At 37.5% G+C, this 20,984-nt stretch overlaps 2 protein-coding genes across 2 annotated transcripts; one reads left to right on the top strand and one right to left on the bottom strand.

Moving 5' to 3' along the window:
• The first annotated feature begins 11,168 nt into the window (after window positions 1-11,168).
• On the top strand, window positions 11,169-14,154 carry LOC111882659 (dolichyl-diphosphooligosaccharide--protein glycosyltransferase subunit STT3B). Its single transcript, XM_023879032.3, has 5 exons — window positions 11,169-12,846; window positions 12,915-13,375; window positions 13,450-13,572; window positions 13,650-13,709; window positions 13,796-14,154. The coding sequence occupies exons 1-5, from the start codon at window positions 11,380-11,382 to the stop codon at window positions 13,923-13,925; spliced, it is 2,241 nt and encodes a 746-aa protein (XP_023734800.1). The 5' UTR covers window positions 11,169-11,379; the 3' UTR covers window positions 13,926-14,154.
• Window positions 14,155-14,913: 759 nt separating this feature from the next.
• Window positions 14,914-18,078, bottom strand: LOC111882660 (putative DNA-binding protein At1g48610). The gene is made up of 3 exons (XM_023879033.3): window positions 17,396-18,078; window positions 16,993-17,076; window positions 14,914-15,232 (listed from the first exon to the last, which is right to left on the bottom strand). The coding sequence occupies exons 1-3, from the start codon at window positions 17,921-17,923 to the stop codon at window positions 15,128-15,130; spliced, it is 717 nt and encodes a 238-aa protein (XP_023734801.1). The 5' UTR covers window positions 17,924-18,078; the 3' UTR covers window positions 14,914-15,127.
• Window positions 18,079-20,984: the final 2,906 nt, after the last annotated feature.

Here is a 20,984-nt window from a genome sequence, read left to right as displayed (position 1 = left end):
ATTTTAATCACAAAATTTAAATTTCAAAACTTGAGGACAAGTTTTGAACTTTTCAAAACACAAAGGATCAAATAGCAAATAATTTTAAATTAAAACAATTAATTTAATGATTATCTAAATTTGTCCTAATCAAGATTATTTATAAGATAATTTACCAAATTAATTTAAATAATCAACTTTTATCATATAAGGAAATTATTGTTCAAATAATTAGAAATTATCTTTTGTTTTGGTAAGGATAATCACATAGAAACAATAAAATTTGGATTTTATAATAAGAAAACGATTTTAGTAATTATCCTTCATCAAAACAACAATAAATCCCAAAATATCCTCTGTCTGACGTTCCGAATCGCTGAGTCCCCTTATGGACTCGTTGAGTTCATCCTACTCGTCGAGTCCACAATGGGACTCGTCGAGTCAGTCAAGCAGATTGCACAAAAAAAATTGTTTTTTCAAGCAAGATCAAAACATATAGCATCAAATACAATTGAAACCAGACATAGCTCTGATACCACTGATGAGTTTTACACAAAAGAACATTCCTATGTGCACATGCAAACCCTAATTACTTGGATCTAGGTTTTTCTATTGTACATGCAATTCATCCAAGATTTGAAACCCTAGATCTAGCATACATATTATTAAACTAATGTAATCAATGGGATCTAGATGATTACCTCTTATGGAACTCTTGATCTTTCTTCTTCCTTGAGCTTAGAGTCACAAGTGTAACTCCTCTAATGGCTTACAAACACCAACTAGCAAGAGGGTAGTATATGAGAGAGGAAGGAGGCACACAAAATCGACTCTAGCATTCTTGGAAAATCAATGGCCGATTTTTGTACCCTAGGGATCTTATTTATACTGTGAACAGCTTGGGTTTCAGTCAAAACCCTAATGGACAGCTTAAACCCTAAGCAGCCTATGGACCCTTCTGGAATAAGGCCATGGATGAAAATATGATGGGCTCTCATCATAATTTCTTTCACCCCTTAATCCATTAGGTTTCCCAGCCCAAAATTCCACTATCACACGTTTGACAGTCTAAGTCCCCTTTATTCAATTAATCTCTTTTAGTCACCAAATTAATTCCTAATTAATTTATGACTAATATTAATTAAATAATATGATTTCTCTCTTAATATATTATACCTATAATATATTAATAAACCATAATATCTTCTCTCTCTCTCTCTCTCTCTCTCTCTCTCTCTCTCCATAAATCACCCTCTCAAGTTGCTATGGTGAAGACAATCCAAAAGGACCATGCATAACCGGGTCAAGTACTTACCATAATATAGTTACGAGCTTCGACACTAATCCAACAATAGCAACATTTCTAGGCTAAGGCATCACAAATCAGGCAAATCTAGCCCTAAATATGAAACACCTAGCCTATCTTCTAGCATGCATCACTAATATCTCAATAAGAACTCATACCACAAAAAATAAGGGTATTTTGGGAAATCACCGTTCGGGCTCTGGCTGATTGTACACACTGCTCATTCTCATTTTTCTCTTAGAAACTCTTACTCATTTAAGAAAAATCATTTCCTTTGAATTTTTTTCTCAAATCCTCAGTTTGAGTCCAGATATACCTGAAGGTGCATCCAAATCAGTCAAACCAAGGCTCTGATACCAACTTGTAACGACGTAAATTTTCATTTTTAAAATCATATAAATTTCATAACGCATTTCACAAAATCTCATTTATTTAATTTACAAAACATATCTCCATAATTGTTTGATTAATACTCCAGGATCCTCAAAACATAAATCCTTCTCTGGTGTGTATAATTGAGCCGGTGCCTTCCCGCGATCCTGAGAAAACCTGAAACACATAACACATAACACGGTAAGCATGAAGCCTAGTGAGTTCCCCAAAATACCACGCACATATAATTAGCCACTCGAGGCTTGTAACATCCCAATTTTCAAGGCCAAAAATTTTATTTTTAAATAGGTTATTATATAAAACAATAAGTATAAAAACATTCATAATGATATCTCATGTCAAAACCAAAGTGTCATTAATCAAAACGTATTATCATAAAACCATATCAGAGTGCAATCCCAAAGATCTCATGTGCAGAAAACATAGTGTGATGCGCTGCGATCAAGCCGGATCCTTTCCTTTAAACACGAAGTACGTGAAACCAAAACTGAAAACCGTAAGCATGAAGCTTAGTAAGTTCCCCCATAATACCACATACCATACAATCATATAATGAACAACTAGGAGATACGGTCCTAGCCCACACTCATGGAGATACGGGCCTCGCCCACACTCCGCTAGTTGGGAGATACGGGCCTCACCCACACTCCGCTATCTGGGAGATACAGGCCTTTCCTACACTCCACTATCTGGGAGATACGGGCCTCGCCCACACTCCACTATCTGGGAGATACGGGCCTTGCCTCAGCTACTAAACCATAACATACAAGTATCACACAGACAACGAGTATAAACAATTCTATCATACTAGCATATATCATAATCAAACTCAACTATGAGATACGGGCTCTGCCCACACTCCGATACTAACATATCGTCTATACGGGCCGGCCTTGGTGCCTTAGACCCGTTCCTACTGGAAGGAAACTCACCTCACACTGCTAAAGTCCCGTAGACACAATCCCACACTGCTGAAGTCCTGCAGACTCAACCCCAGCTGCTGGATGACAGATTCCCGAACTGTCAATCACAAAAATAACACCCAATTAATAATTGGGTTCCACTACATAACCATGATTGTATTTCTTTGGAGAATTACTACATTACCCCAAGTTTGGCTTTATGCAAGCCCAAGGCCCAATCCATAAGCCCAAAGTCAACTAGGAAATCAAAGCCCAACACATGGCCCGATTTTCCAAATTGGGCCTAGGCATATACATGGTCTCATTCTAAGGCCCAACATCATATAATCATTAAGGCCCAAACTATGGCCCATCTATGGCCCAATTTTCCAAATTGGGCCCAAACCCCTTACATGGACCTTACCCTAGGCCCATTAAATTATTTTAGTCCAATTGCTTGACTTTGGATGACCCATTAATAACTCAATCATCAAGGCCCAATAGAAAGGCCCACTAATAAACCCAAGTGAAATTAGGGTTCTCGTAAGATGATGATCAGGGTTAAGTTTCCTACTTAACCCATTAAGGACTTAATCTACTAAGGACTTGATCCATTAAGGACTTAATCCATTAAGTCCAATGTTGACTTAGGTTGATTGCAATGATTATTAATTATTAATTTAAGTTCATTAAACAATTCTCATGCGGTCCCGATAATCCCAAATTAGGGTTTCATTGCATTAGGATTTTCCAAACCCTAATTAGGGTTTCCAACCCATCTTAGCCCAATAGGCCCAAAATCAAGTCCTTAAGCCCATTATGGCTTCCTTAGATCAATTTAGGGTTTTGCTAGGCCCATTAGCTAAGTCCTTAGATCCATTAGGGTCCATTAAGCCCATTAGACACACGCGTGGGCTTTAATGTCAATTAGGGCTTCACTGGGCCCATTAGGGTTTATTAGGCCCATTAGGGTTTATGTCCCTTGTCCAAACACCACCAACGAGTCACCATACAACGAGGCACACCGCCACCCGACACGGCGGCCGGTGGCGGCAGCCACCACCCTAAGGTGGTGGAATTTCCTTTCATTATTCCATTTTACAATTTACAAAGAAAATACTAAAAGCAACACACACACACACACACTAAATACACCCACCCACGGTGGTTCATGGCGGTAGCCACCACCTCACGGTGGTGGCAGTGGCGGCCCTAGGCTTTCCGGCCAACAATAGATCACACACAACACACCCACGACCGGAAACACACATACACACCCGATCAAAACCGGTAGCAGCAATTTCACACGAACATACACCCATAAACACACCCTCGCGTTAACAGCGGTGGAGAGCTACAGCACAGCGGCGACTGAAACAAATTGAAACGCGACCAAAGGCCATTTCCGGCGGCAACAACGGCAGTTAGCGGCGGTGGCAACCACGCCTTCCCCGGAGACAACGCCACGACAGGAGAATAGGGACGAGAGAGGGAAGACGGTGACTATTACGGGACGTGCTCGAATAGCCTTCCTACGACCCCACCAAGGTTCAAGGCTCGACTCCGTCGGACATGAGAGGGAGCGACCCAACCACGAAATCATTCTCAATCTCAACGACTGGGTGGTGGATGCTTCGTCCTCGTCGGCAGCTAGATAACACGACGGTTCCTCGGTGGTTTCTTGCATCAACAGCGGTAGCGGCGTCTGTTGGAACAGCGAGCTCGTCGGTCTCGCTTGACTGGGACAATGAAGGAAACGAAGGTTGGTAAACGACATGCTTGCCGGAGTCGCCTGATCGGAACCACGAAGAAGCAGCGACAGCCTAAGAAGGAGAAGGAGAATGAGAAGGAGGTTGATGAATGCCTGGTGTTTGCATGGCAGCTGAACGACTCCATATTGGCGACATGTGAGGTCACGGATGACGGCTCAACATCTTCAGCGACCACAGTGTGGCGGTATCCGATGGTGGTGCGGCGCCAGAGGTCGAGTAAGTGGGAGGGGCGGTTGGAGGTTTCACATGGCGGCTGTGAGAAAGAACTAGTTTTAGGGTTTTTCCAATGCAACAGGAGGGTAAGGGGCTCTCGGGTTAAATCCCGCTTCCATACAAAATTATAACAGAAGTAGCAGCATCGGTCCCTCCTATACACAATTTCTTCAAACATAGCCCATAAATTACAATTTAAACCCTCAACATTAAAATCCTTTACGCCTTAGGTATAAAGTTTACCAAACAGCCCCCAATATCTTAATTATGACATAATCAACCCTTCTACCTCATTTCCTTTTTAAATTAAATCCAAATAATTACCACAGAGCCCCTATCTTCATAAATATTTATAAAATGAGTCCCGAACTCACACTTTTAACCCCCGACTTCTAAAAATGTGGCAATTAACTCCTCGAACCCAACACCCTGCATATATAACTATTCATTTTAGGCTACCACTCGTTCACTGATTTATTTATTTAACTAATAAATAAACGGGTGTTATAAGGCTATAGCTCTGTAAGACCCTCCGGTCAATGTGTCTCAGTGGGATCCTCCAGTCCCATAGCTCGTTGGACCCTCTGGTCCAGTCTAAGTGAGGACCCTCCGGTCTCACTGCTCGTCAGACCCATTGGTCCGGTCTGTAAAGCTCCGCATAGCATAAATCACAAAGACATAATACATAGCATACAACATAAGGCAGGATAACATAATACTCAACGTAAGCACATAAGACCCTTCGGTCACACGTAATTACCACTCTAGTTAAAGTATAGTGAGAAGACTCACCTCAGATGAAGAATAGCCCTTAAAACATTGCTGCTGCGCACCGACCTCTAACTCTGAGACAAAACCCACAATTAACCCAATTAGGAACTAAGTCCAGACTCTCACTCATTAGGTCTAAAGGTTGACCACTAACCAACTCATCAATAACTTAAAACCAATTGGGACCATCAAGGTGCAATAATGAATGGGCTCTCCCAAGGCCCAACTCTCAAGTCCAAACGAAAAGCCCAACTCAAGGGCCCAAGGTATAATTATAATATTTCTCTACTCATAGTCTCTGATTCACAAGCCCAAAGATTCAGGCCCAACCCTAAAGGCCCATAATAAGATCCAGCCCCCAAAAGCTCACAGTGAAGTTACGCGGGGCGTACCTCACTTGGTATGCTCAACGTACTCATGCATGCATGAAACTGATCGGGGACACCAAACCAGTACGCGGGGTGTACTGGAACTTACGTTGGGCGTACGCCCAATTTTGCTTTAGTCCTTTCTCTTGGCCTTAACCCGTTAAGACCTTAACTCGTTTCTCAAATCTGGACTCCCTGTTATCTCTTACTCCATAAAGTCAGTGACTTTAAGTCTTTACATTGCTGATTTGGTCACAAACACTCATAACACTCATCCTCTTTTCTCATAAAGCTCATATCTCATGCATGACTTGATTCTAATGCCTAAGATTAGATTTTTATGACATTAGTCCGCTAAATACACTCAAAGGGTGTTGTTGATCAAGGTCTCTGGAGCTCAAGATCTCATCAAGTCTTTTTGGGACAAAGCCCTAAAATACTCTATAAAGATGCACAAATCAAAAGAGTGAGAAAGCTTGAAGCTTTATACCTCAATATGAAGCTTCCCACAAAGATATGCTCAGATCCAAGGGCCTGGACTCTCACTCCTTCTTCTCCAAAGCTTCTTCTTCACTTCAAGAACACAAGAATTCACTCACAAGCTCTCAAATGCACTCACAAGCTATAAGAACGAAGAATTAGGGTTAGGAGGGTTTGTTGTCTGAGAATGGAGGACAGGAATGAGGCCATCTCATTCTTTATATAGGGACACTCCTCAATTAGGGTTTTTACTTCTGTGCCTAGTACGCCCATCGTACCCTCTGGTACCCCCAACATACTAGGTGGCTCTACTTAAAAGTCACGCGCATGAGTACGCTAAGCGTACACACATGTACGCCCAGCGTACTCCGCTGCCACCATTTTCAATTAAAGGAATTATCTTGCCCAATCTTCAAACTCATCGCTTCCTCGATATAACCCTGATTCCCACGAACCTCAAATCCACAGATAGGTGATGAGATGCCCTAAGCTCCTAGCAACTCGTCGCAACCCCGAGACCTCCTCATGCCTGGTTTGCAGCTCACCAACCCTGATCACAGACGATCCAAAACAAGATATTACTATATATATATATATATATATATATATATATATAAAGAAAAAAAATCTGACAAAAATATGGAGTTTTGCTTGGCCACGACGTGGTGGGGGAAGGCACCACATCGTGGCCTCACCCGTAGGAAACGCGCCTTCATTTTGAGTGCCACGACGTGACAGGGTATTGGACACGGTGTGGAGGCCGCCTGCATGCAAAACCCTAAGATTCAAGATTAGTGCCCTTATTTAAGGGATGTGATGGCTAGGGTTTGCACACCCTCAACCTCCATCATCTCCCTTTCATCCCAAGCAAACCCTAGTCTCCGTGTTTGTATTCTTGAAGCTTTTGCGGTGATTTTTGGTGCCTTGAAGGAGAAGAAGGTGTACATTGAGTATTGATCCAACAAGCATGCTCCTCCTCCACATTCTAGAACATATCTTGGACCATTGTGAGTCTTCAAGTTCCAATCTTTATGTGTTATGCTTCTATATCAAGGTTTTATGCATTGTTCTTCATGTTTAGGTTAGTTTGTATGGTTAGATTTCCTAAAGTTGGCAACTTTATGGATCTTTGGAGTCCTTTTGAAGTTTAGTGTTCCAATCTGAATAATGGATGAGTTTTGGTTCCATTCATGGGGTTTTGACCTCATTTCCCCCCATTTTTGACCTAACCAAGTTCAATATATGCATTGGACATGCATGTCCATAATGCAAGGGTTTTTATGAAGCTAATGGATGTTACGAAGCTTGTTGCAAGAGATGAGAGTGTGGCTTAATGTATTGAGGTCTTAATCCATTAAGATGTCCAAAAGTAATTCCTACGGTGTGGCATCTTGCTCACCATGTTGTGGATGAAGAGTTCATTGCGACTGATTGTTTGGGTTGCTTCCACGGCGTGGTGGCATGCTTGCCACGACGTGACGGTTGGTCTAGTCGTGATTGTTTCGTCGTGAAGGTGTCACGACGTGGCCAATGGGTGGCCATTACATGGTGGCTAGCTGTTGACTTTGACCATTGACTTTTGACCAAGTTTGACTTTAGATTGACTTGAGGGTTTTGGGTTGTAGATTAAGGATTCGGTCCCTGTATGTTGTATATATGACTCATAATATGAGTTCTTGGATTCTTGTGAGTTATGGTGTTTATTTGCTAAACTGCAAGGTGATTTTCTCACTATACTTTGTACTACAGTATGTATCCTTGTGTGTAGGATGTTATGCTGTAGTGATTTGTTAGACTGGTTGATATGCTATGATTTCCTGTATTTTCTTGCTATCTTTTATGTGCATATGTCAACATATTGTGGTTGGGTTGAAGCGGTCATGTTTTGTGTTGCAGGCCTGGATTCCCGGGCGGTCCATATGTATTGTAGGCCTTACGAGGAGGTCCAGTCAGACTGTAGGCCCAAGGGAGTGGTCCTGTAACACCCGGTTCCCAGGTAAATTCTTTAAGTTTTAAATATTTTGTTATTTTGCATGAAAGGCCATTACGTTGGGCGTATTTGAGGGTTACACAGGGCGTAACTCACAAAGACTTGGACATGGGGTTTCTTTTGAGTATGTTGGGCATACCTAGAGTACGTTGGGTGTAACGACCCAAAAATCCAAGGTAAAATTTTCATTTTTGTTATATTCAAAACATAGATATCTTCTAAATCCAAGTAATCCAAAAACATTGCTGATTAAAAACATTTATCAGAGTTCATCCCAAAATCACATATTGCGGAAAACATGGGTGTGTACGCTACGATCAAGCCAGACCCTTCCTTTCAAAACCGATGATACCTGAAACCATAAACAAAATTGTAAGCATGAAGCTTAGTGAGTTCCCCAGAGCATACCCCACATAATCCACGTAATCACATAAACCATATAAATCACATAAAGCCTTACATATAAACATATAAGGATGCCCTGGAACCCTCCAAGGTCTTACTCCGGGTTCCATGGGAACCCCCACATGGTCTTAGCCTAATGACATATAAATCATACATACAAACATATAAGGATGCCCTGGAAACCCTTCAGGGTCTTACTCTGGGTGCCATGGGAACCCCCACATGGTCTTAGCCAAATGCCTCGGGAACCCCCGAGGTCTTTACTAAGGATGCCATGGAAACCCTCCAAGGTCTTACATGTTAGTGCCTCGGGAACCCCCCGAGGTCTTTACTTAGGATGCCATGGAAACCCTCCAAAGTCTTACACCCAAGTGCCTCGGGAACCCCCCCGGGGTCTTTCATGCAAGTATCATAAATACAACTAGCATACCACATACCACATAATCAACTAACATACCACATAGCAAATAATGGGCCAGCCTTGGTGCCTTCGACCCATTGGTATGATGAGGAGACTCACCTCAAACTGTCGAAGTCTCGCAGATAAATCTCTAGCTGCCGGCTGACCGATACCCGGACTGTCAATCATCAAGACAAAACCCTATTAACCGTTTGGGTTTCAATACATAACCTTAAATCCACACTTGGGGTAAATGAACCATTTTACCCCTAATCTAGCTTAGTTCAAAACCAAGGCCCAACTCGCACTCTGAAGGCCCAAAAGCCAAATAATCAACCAAGGCCCAACATATGGCCCAATTTTCCAAATTGGGCCCAAACCTCTACATGGTCTTACCTTAAGGCCCAACCATTTATTCTATTCCAAAAATTTGTCATTCCGATAGTCCAATATCTCATAATCATCAAGGCACAATTTTCCAAATTGGGCCCAAGCCTTCCCAATGGGCCTTATCCTAAAGCCCAATAATTTCCTTAATCCACAAACCTGCTCCCAATTGGCCCACGAAGGCCCATAACAACTTAGTCCAAGAAATGGCCCAACCCGAGGCCCAAAACCCGAAATCCCATTTTGCTAAGTACGCGGGGGCGTACTCAACTTGTACGCTAAGCGTATTGGCTTAAGAGCTTGTACGTTGCGCGTATAGGCTTGTACGCCCAACATACTCCTCTTGATGGCCAACTCTCAATTCTAGCTCTTAATCCATTAAGTCAAGACATCCAACACCTCAGAATAGCCAAATGTAAGTGTCTTGATCCATAAAGTCAAATGCTTTAAGCCTTTGCATGGCTTAATGAAGCCCAAACACCAAAACGAAAACTTAAATTAAGAAGTCAGAATTGTTTGATTCAAATGAAGTAATCATTACCTTATGCAAAATGGAAAATAAGAACCTATAAATCACTTGGACACATCAGTTACAACAAACCTCCTGGAGGCCTTTATGGTTCAATACTATATGGTTTGAGAAATTGGCATGAAGATGTAATTAAGAAGATAAATAAGTTATATCATGAGAAATGCTTATGTGTTTCTGTGATGATTGAAAAGAAAGCAGTCGGATTCATGTCATTAATCATGAAGGCCCTTCATCCGTCAAAGCAAATGTACAAGGATGAAGGTGATGGAACAAAGCAGATTGGTGCGATAATCTTAAGAGTAAGCTAAGTTTAAATGCCACATCAACCCTTATTTGACACACTAACCATTGACCATCCCTCATTTGACACATCAACCATTGGTCAAAGTTCACTTCAACTTCATTGCTGGTTAATCCCTTCAGTTTTTGCAAAATGGTTTTTTGACCTAACATTACATACTTCAATGGCTCAAAAGTATATATATATATATATATATATATATATATATATATATATATATATATATATATATATATATATATATATATATATATAAAAGTATAGGAGCCATTTACAACTGAAAGCAAGAGTTCATAGGGTTTTGATGACAACAACCAACTTTTTTTAGTTTTCTGATTATTTTTTGAAAATTTTTAGAAAAAATGGTTTTCCGACGTCGTCCACTGCGGGTCCTTGTATTTTTGAGGTTTGGGGAGAGGTTCCATATTTGACGATGATGCTAACCAACCATTTAAAGACTACGTCGTACACCTTCAGTGACCATTTTCTAATTAAAACTTCTAGGAATCAGACTAAGAATCTAAGGTGTTGTTTGTTTTTTTTTTTTCTTTTTTTTTTTTTTCTAAAAAACCATTTCTAACCCCTTATTGTTGTGCCGCACAACACTTGACCCTTTGTAACTGTTTGTTTTTCAGAAGATTTCTGACTTAAAAATTGTTGCGTGTGTGCCGCGTGGCGCAACACTTAACCCCCTGTTTCAAACATCTTCGCAACTTACTTTAACTTATTGCAACAGTCTACAGAGGTTAAAAAACAAACAGACGTTTTATTACATGTTGCAGCCGTTTGGTCTCTCTCTTCTATTACAGAGGGTTGTAGAAATGACCCACAGATTTCAAATATTTTTGCTTACCTAAATGTCTTGCCAGGTAGGCCACTTTGGTTTATAAAAAAAAACAGATAAATTTGTTTTTATTTTTTTACATATATTTATAATTTTTATATAGTCATCCGGTAAATAACCCCCAAAATTATCATTTCGTTGGAAAAAAAGCTGGTTGGTGAGGTTTTGGAATTTGGATCTTGCTCGCGACTTCAGAGTTGAAACACCACCACACCAGTCTACTATTCTACCATATCCGCCGTAGGGTTTTGAGGTTTTCTCCTAAACCTGACCAAAAATTCATCATCTATAACAAAATTTTGTTCAGTTGATCGTTCACAGGTCTACTCATCGACCATGGTTGGAAAAGTAGACGCCGCGAAGGGCGGTGCGAAGTCTTTGCAGTCGCCGGCGTCCAATCAAGCATCCTCCAAGCCCGATCTGTCATCCATGTCCACAACATTCTCATTCAAAACCCTAAAACTGAAAACGAAGCAACAAGAGCTGTTGATCCGAGTCACAATCCTCGGCCTCGTCTACATTTTAGCTTTCATCACTCGTCTCTTCAGCGTTCTCCGCTACGAGAGTATGATTCATGAATTTGATCCGTATTTCAACTATCGAACTACTCTCTACCTAACCGAAAAAGGTTTCTACGAGTTCTGGAACTGGTTTGACTCCGAGAGTTGGTATCCGCTTGGCCGAATCATTGGTGGAACTCTCTATCCAGGTCTTATGGTCACCGCCGCTATCCTTTACTGGACTCTCAAATTTCTCCGATTCGCGGTTCATATCCGCGAGATCTGTGTGCTAACTGCTCCATTTTTCGCTTCCAATACCACGATCGTCGCGTATTTCTTCGGGAAAGAGCTGTGGGACTCAGGTGCAGGTCTAGTTGCGGCGGCCTTGATCGCTATTTGTCCTGGATACATTTCGAGGTCGGTGGCTGGGTCTTATGACAATGAAGGCGTTGCCATTTTTGCTCTGTTGCTTACTTTCTACTTGTTCGTTAAGGCTGTCAATACTGGATCGCTTGCCTGGTCTCTCGCTTCAGCTTTTGGATACTTCTACATGGTCTCCGCATGGGGTGGTTATGTGTTTATCATCAATTTAATTCCATTATATGTGTTGGTCCTGTTGATCACCGGTAGGTATTCCATGAGGCTGTATGTCGCTTATAACTGTATGTATATAGTCGGAATGTTGCTAGCAATGCAGATTCGGTTTGTTGGGTTTCAACATGTTCAGTCAGGGGAACATATGGCTGCCATGGGAGTGTTCTTCTTGATTCAGGTATTCTACTTCCTACTTTACGTGAAGAACATGTTGAACGATACAAAGCTGTTTCAAGCCCTTTTGAGGATCGGTGTAACATCAGCAGTAGCTGTGGGTGCTATTGCACTTGGAGTAGGAACAGCTTCTGGTTATATCTCACCATGGACAGGCCGGTTTTACTCTTTACTGGATCCAACATATGCTAAAGATCATATTCCAATTATAGCATCAGTCTCTGAGCATCAACCTACTGCATGGTCATCCTTCATGTTTGATTTCCACATTCTTCTTTTCCTATTTCCAGCGGGTTTATACTTCTGCTTCAAGAGATTAACAGACGCCACAATCTTCATTGTGATGTATGGTCTCACGAGTATGTATTTTGCTGGTGTGATGGTTCGTTTGATTCTTGTTGCAACACCTGCAGTATGCCTCATAAGTGCTATTGCAGTATCTGCTACAATAAAGAATTTGACCCATGCCATTAGAGGAAAAACCAGTCAAACAGTATCTTCTAAAGGAACAGGAAGCACAAAGGGATTATCTAAGGTGAGAATCTTTTTTCATTCTATTGTCTTCAATCTTCTATAGTATGTTACATCTTTCTTTTGTTTCAGCAACAAGCTTCTCTTGACCAAAGCATCCCATTCCTTAAAAATGGTGCAACTGCATTACTTCTTGGAGCATTCTACTTACTAAGCAGATACGCAATCCACTGCACATGGGTGACATCAGAAGCCTACTCATCTCCTTCAATTGTGTTAGCTGCCCGAGGTGCCCACGGGCAGAGGATTATCTTTGATGATTATCGTGAAGCATACTTTTGGATTCGACAAAATACTCCTTCAGATGCTAAAATCATGTCATGGTGGGATTACGGGTATCAAATCACAGCCATGGGGAATAGAACTGTGATTGTGGACAATAATACATGGAACAATACACACATTGCTACAGTTGGAAGGGCAATGTCGTCATATGAGGATGAAGCTTATGAGATTATGAGATCCCTTGATGTTGATTATGTGTTGGTTGTTTTTGGTGGTGTTACTGGCTACTCTTCTGATGACATTAACAAGTAAGAAATTTCTTTATTTTGCATTATTTTAAGTCTGTTTATTCTGTGAAAATAATTTTACAACAATATAATAGGTTTTTGTGGATGGTGAGAATTGGAGGTGGAGTTTTCCCTGTGATAAAGGAACCTGATTATCTTGTTAATGGTGAATATCGTGTTGATAAAGGAGCAGCTCCCAAGATGTTGAATTGTCTAATGTAAGTTTCTCTTTTAAATATTCCTTTTTTTTGTTTATTTTTAATTTTTTTAAATAAATATATATATTGATTTGTAGGTACAAGCTTTGTTATTATCGGTTTGGAGAGCTTACGACCGAGTATGGAAAACCGCCAGGGTGCGTATCGTAATTTCATTCCATCTGTCATAACATAATTGAAAAGACATAAATGCCCTTGTCCTCATCATTCATTAATGTTGTAGGTATGACAGAGCACGGGGGGTTGAAATAGGGAATAAAGACGTGAAACTTGAATACTTGGAAGAAGCATTCACAACATCAAATTGGATTGTTAGGATTTACAAAGTTAAGCCACCTACCAACAGATGGTAACTAACTAAGAAAACACCAGAGCGTTACTTTACTACAACATATGGATACTTATAATTTATCAATCAGACTTTTTTTTTTTTTTTTTAGTGGTTGTGAGTCTTAGAAATTTGCGGATTCTACTTTGATTATGTAGCTTTTGTTTCTTTATCTCCCACTAGGTCTTAGTATGTTTGATTTTGCATTAACTGTCTTAATCAGAAGTATTACATACCAAAGTTGTTGGAGAATCGTATGGTTAGAGTCACTTTTTTTACCATTTACCTTGATTTTACTAAGTTTGTGTTTTTTTGAGCAACAAATCTAAGAGTAAATTACACGAATGGTCATTATGGTTTGGGGTAATTTGTACGTTTGGTTTCTAACTTATTTTTTTTAACTTGGAAAGTTCCTATAGTTTGTTTTTGTTGCGTGACCTAAAAAGACTATTTTTCTTTTTATTTTTTAATTTATTTAAATAAGATGGAGTAGGTAATGTGAGATGGAAGTGGGGTTGGGTTGTGTTTATTTAAATAAATTAAAAAATCAATGACAAAATAGCATTTTTAGGTAAGACAAAAACCAAGCGTGCAATAAAAACAAACAGGAAAGATCTCCTGAGTTCAAAAAACAAGTTACGGACAAAACGTGCAAATTACCCAAAATCATATGGACCATTTGTGTAATTTACTCCAAATCTAATTTATTTTTAAACCACTCGCTTTAACCCTCATCAACAAAAAAGAAAGACAAACACCTTATATTGTTGGACTGAAAGCCCTTTGGTGTTGTGTTTGTGTTTAAAGATGATTTTTTTGTTGTGTTGTTTTTTTTTGCTATTAAGTCAAGAAAAGAAAACATTCTATAAAGGTTTTTATCATATTAATTTATATCCCCATTAAGGGGTTGTATCTTTTTGTATTAATGGGCTTAACGTGTTAAGCGTCTAAATTCGACAACTGTATATTAATGTTTCATTTTTGACTTGATATGAAGAAAATGACTTAATGGATTAAGCCAAAAGAAGCTAGGTTAATAAGTACTACGGAAATCATTTTTAAAACATTGGTATACTAGTTTACAACTATTAGAAGCTACTTTTGTGAGTTAACCAAACATAAAGTTTCAATAAGCTAGTTAATACGTGTCAAACACAACCTTATTTACATCTAACTTTTAAGCAAAAAGATCTTTTTGGTTGCCTTAATTTTCAAGATCCGGTTCAATCACATATCTTCCATGGCTTCAACCTCTTGTATCACCTTAAAAGCAGGGTTTTCATAGTCTATATGCGGCTTAATCACATTCACCACTTCCTTCACTTTTGATTGCTGCACCAATTTTGTCCAAGATAATAAGTACATACAAAATGCATGAACAAATTCAGAAAAATAATAGTTTTTTAAAAGTAAGGAAACTTGGAATGAAAATGAAGTTTAATAGGAACAAAAGAATTGAATCAATATTTTGATAGACTTTTTATAATCATATTTAATAGGAACAAATAATTTTTTACCCTTTTATTGATTTAATTACTTGATTATTCATTTAGTAACAGAACATTTTTTTTATGTATTTTTACCTTTTTTTTCAAAACAAACAAACAGGGAAAATTGTTTCTATAAATGGTAAGAAAAACAAAATGTTTACTCACTACACAAAATAATTATATAGTTCAATGTTTAAATTGTTAAAAGTTTAAAAAACAAGTGTTTTTCTTTTGTATTACTCTATACTAAACATTTATGAAATTTTCCACCCTTAGAAAAAAAGATTTATGAAAATCAAAGAAGGAAAAATGACAAAAAAATAAAAACATATTTGAGAAATTAAGGATTTAGGGTAGGGAAATCTCCAATCCAGTCCCTACATTTTGAACTCATATTCAATTAAGTCTCTATATTATTTTTTTTATTAAGTCCCGAATACCGAGAATTGTATTCAATTTCATCATTTTCCCGGTCATCAGGTTTCCCATTTTCAAAATTTACATTTTTGACCCAGACTTTAAATTTTATTACAAATTTGATCTAAAATTTACACTTTTAGTCCAGATTTCAAAATTTTGTTACAAATTCATCATAAATTTAGTTTTTTTTACATATATATATTTTTAAAATTTTGTTTAAAATATGTTATCTTTTCTTTTATAAAATCATATTTATACAAAGAAAACATATTTTTTCACATAAAACCCTTTTTTTTCTATATAAAAACCTTTTATCACAAAATATTTTTGTTAAAAAAAGTTTTTTTATGTGAAAAAAATGTATTTTTGTATAAATTTGGTCCAAAAGGTTTTGTTTGTGCACCTATATAATTTGAAAACAAATAACATGTCAAACATCACTTTTTGTAAATATATTGGTTTTTTATGTGAAAATATGTTTTTTTTATTTTAGTAATTATCTTGGTTTTGTATTCGAAAATAATTTTTTTTAGTTTTTAAACAAAATCTAGTAAACATAAACAACTTCAACATTTTTTCTTATTGTTCAACCAAGGATGAAAAAAATTATTTTCACATAGGATCAAAAAATTATTTTTGTTTGTGCACCTATATAATTCAAAAACGAATAACATGTCAAAAATTATTTTTATAAATATCTTGGTTTTTTTATATGAAAATACGTTTTTTATTTTAGTAAATATCTTGGTTTTTTATTTGAAAAATATGTTTTTTAGTTTTTAAGCAAAATCTCACCATAACCACTTCAACGTTCTTTATTTTAATATAAACCAATAAATTGTAACACCCATTTTCACTTATAAAAAGTTAATAAATATAAACATTTATTTATAAAACTGAAAGTGAATATATTTTTTTTGGCTAAAATGATCAACACGAAACTTGTAGTAATCGTCAAAACAAACACATGGATATAAACAACATCAAAAATGGAGTTTGTATGAAGAGGTTATAATTTTTATAAGTTTTGAGGAAATATAATGACCACCTGATTCTTTCTTATGTTTTTTCTTAATATTTTAACATATTTTTCAAGTATAAGATATTTTTTTTTAACAAAAATCTTTTACCCCCTTATTTTACCAAAATACCCTTGGAAATGGTTTTGATTTTGCAACTTACCAGAAGGTCATATTTGGTCTTCAATTCTTGATAAACCACAAGCTGACGTGGATCTGTCACTACAATCGCTGTCCCAGCTCCAACCTGCATCACATAATCCCGACCCGACCCATTTAGAAACATCCGGTGGATTTTTAGGTTAATGGGATTTGGGTATTTGCGCTATGAATCAATTGGATTGGGATTCGAGTCATCTGACTATGAAATTATAGGGACTTGGGAGTATACATGCTTAGATCGGAGTGGAATCATTCAAGATAGACCCTCGTGTAACTGTCTTTTATAATTCTAATCGCATGAGACAAGTCCAGTTTACAACAGAATCGATAACAATGAATGATAAAAAGAACCAAGAACTTTAAAGTGAACAAATGAACAAGAAGATAGAGATGGATTTGATTACCTTGTTAGGTTTTCCCAGAGTTTTTCCAATCAATTTCGCAATGTTGATGGCAGAACGCCGACTAGACCTTGAACCCAATCCACGATCGCCGGCACCGCCATTAGCAGCCACATTTGATCTTCCATCCCTCTTCTTCGGTCTTCCTCTTCGCCGGAGCACATTTCCAGATAACGGTACAGTCACCGTTCCGATTCCGATCCTCCTCGGTCTACCACGACCCCTCTTACTACCCATCGTTCCTGACATCATTTTAGGTTCGCGTGAAGAATTCTCAGATGGCGTCTCGACAGCCTGAGTTTCACCACCACCAAATACAGTTATATGACCACCGGTGGTAGCGCCAACCTTCGGTGGACGACCACGGCCTCTTTTCGCCGTCGCTGCCGAGTTCTCAGTTGGTGGAGGTGATGGAACTGCAACACTGTCATTACCCAGTCCTGGTGAAGAAGAAAGAGGCTCAGAATCAGATCTATGCTTAGGAGGACGACCCGGTTTCCTTTTCGACAAACCAGGTGGCGAATTCATCATTTTAGGATCAGGATTGATTAGAGATACAGTCGATTCAATAATGGGGATGGTGAAAGTTGAAACGATTGATACGTTTGGAGCCGATCTGAAATTGTATACGTCGCCGATTACAAAACAAGAGGAAAAGCCCCAAAATAATGGCCTTTTTTAACCCTAATTTATTTATTTTTCTATTATATTTTAGAAGATGTTTAAGTTTTTGGTCCTTGCCTGTCACCAACATATTATTATAATGTGTTGATTTTATATTTGGAAAAATTACTGACGGCCGTAATTGTTAATTGTTTATCAAAAAATAGTCAAAAATGAGTTTTAACAAAAAAAATATAGCCCACAAAATAATAGTCAATATACTGCCGGTGAATGAGAGTTGACTACTCTTTTGCTTGAAGTCTACTATTTGTGGTAATGGACTAGTGTTTTTACGACCCGTTTACTTTTTCGTGCTCCATTAACCCAAAGTATATAATGTTTAATTTTTCAGATTAGGTCATTTTTCACCATTGTTTTGTTGGTTTGCCTATTTTTTTTTTCTCTCAATGAAGCACCGGAAGAACAATCAAGTTTGTCTACTTTTCATCAAAATTTTATCGTGTTCGTGATTATGAGTAAATTTTGTATATGGTGTTAAATTTTTATTTGAAAAAAATAAAAAATAAAACCATAAGTTTCATACGAAACCTACGGTGTACAAGTGTCCAATGCATAGTTTGTGCAGTGTCGACTTGTACACCTACGGTTTCGTCAAGCCGTACGTAAATTTTTTTGTTTTTTTTTTAAAAATTTTATCCAACATGAGCGGAATTGTATATATAGTATTAATTCATGATTTTTTTTTTATAAAACTAAAAAAAAGATAGCAAAATCATAGGTTTTTTGGAAATCTACGGTGTACAACCGTTTAATGCATAGTTTGTGCAGTAAAAGGTTTCCGTTTTTAAAAAAAAATTATAACCAATAAATAAACATTTGTATATTTTCTCGATGCTGTGATTTGTTTTTTTTGGAGAAAAAAAAAGGAAACCGTACGTATGTATATAAAACCGTAGGTTTTCTTAAAACCTACGGTTATATATATATATATATATATATATATATATATATATATATATATATATATATATATATATATATATATATATATATTCATTTTTGTTCGAAAAAAAAAATGTTTCTACGGAATTTTAACGATTGTATATATATTATGATTCCATGTTTGCATTTTGTGAAAAAGTATGTTATTTTCTATGTCTCTATTATAGTATACAATAGCAATGTACTAACTACTTGAAGAAGTTTCTATGTTTATAATGAGTAGATACTTTGAAGTACATTGTATTGACAAAATAACATTTTGTTTTGGTAGTTTCGGGTTTGTTATAAAATATGTTATTGTCACACCATTTTCAAAGTACAATGCTATATTTGGTATACTATTATTATAGAAAATACAAAAAAAATGTTGTCAATTAATTTCCTTTGGTATTTTATACAAAGTAAATAGAATATATGAAATGATTAAGTCTTATATTGTGTGATTTCTCTAATTATTTATCACTTTCTTTTTCTTTTATAAAACTTTATTTAACCTTAATGTTTATTTAATTTTGTAGCTTCCAAACAAAACGATGATGGGTCACTTATCTGTCAAAGCTTCATGCCATAAATTGCATGAAGTTTTGAGTGGGTTGAATGGACCCGTGCGCGATATTTTTTCAACAACCAGCTTCGGTTACTTGTTGGACCTACAAGCTCAGTCCGGAGACAAACTTCTTATTCATGGGTTGTTCCTGCATATGTTGCGTCCTACTGCTGAAACGGACGTAGCTGAGCGTCTATATTTTAGGTTTCCTAGACGTACACTGTCATTTGGGCCCGATGAGTTTTGTCTTGTGGCCGGACTTTACATGGGCCAGTGTCCTAGATCAAGGATCGAGTTTTCAACCATGTATAAACACGGATATGGTGAAAATACATTTCGGTCCAGAGTCTTCCCATATTGCACATACACTTCTTTACTTGTAGAAGATTTAGAGCTCCTTATCTTGAATCAATGGTTCAATGGTATATCGGCTCACGACGGTGTCCGTGCCATTTTACTATATATCCTCAATCAAGGTTTTTTTTTGAAATGAGCTCAATGATAAAGTCACCAAGGAATTTTTGTGGGTGGTGGAGAACCTGGATCAATGGAATAGGTATTTGTCAATTTAATATTTATAATAAAATACTAATTTTTATACGTTTAACTAATACTTTTTCTTATAATATAGGTTCTCGTAGGGGAGTTATCTATGGACTAAAAATACCCTAGATTGTCGGGTATGTTTAAGAAATTTGAGGATCATATGTCCAACCATCCAACAAAAGCGGCTGTGTACACACTATCGGGTTTTGTTATTCATTTGGATGTATATTTAAGTAATTAAAAAAAATATATTTATAAATTTTTCGGTTTTTGTTTTTTTGATAGTTTTAGTTAGTGCTAACACTTATAAATTAATGTATTTATATGTCTAACAAATGTGTGTCGTAAAACGCTCAGACGACGCACAAATGCGTGTCAAGGAAGGCCCTGTCATAAAGAGAGACGACACGCATTTATGATGCGCATTTACGACGCGCAATGCGTATCAAGGAAGTCCCTGTCATAAAGGAAGACGACACGCATTTGTGTGTCATAACCTTACGACGCATGTTTATGACACACATTACGTATCATTAAAGCCCTTGTCATAAATGAAGATGACACGCATTTGTGTGTCATAAACTTCAACTGCCATTTACGATATGCATTTACGACGTGCCTTTATGATATTCATTTATGCATAATACAAAAATATGGACACAAATATATACCAAAATAATCAATTTGATCCAATAACATCATGTCAAACAAGTTATCAAAAATTGAAATACATTGATATTAATGTTATAGTACATTGTTATTAAGGGGTTTTCCCTAACTATATAACCTGATACTACATCCCTAACTATATAACCTGATCCTTCATGTCATTGGTTTGCCACCTAGTGTACCACGTAAAAATGTTGAACTTGG

The sequence above is a fragment of the Lactuca sativa genome, chromosome 2 (assembly GCF_002870075.4).
Source record: "Lactuca sativa cultivar Salinas chromosome 2, Lsat_Salinas_v11, whole genome shotgun sequence".
Classification (NCBI taxonomy): Eukaryota; Viridiplantae; Streptophyta; class Magnoliopsida; order Asterales; family Asteraceae; genus Lactuca; species Lactuca sativa.
Note: the sequence above shows the minus strand (reverse complement) of the source record. Positions and strands in the feature narration are given on the sequence as shown.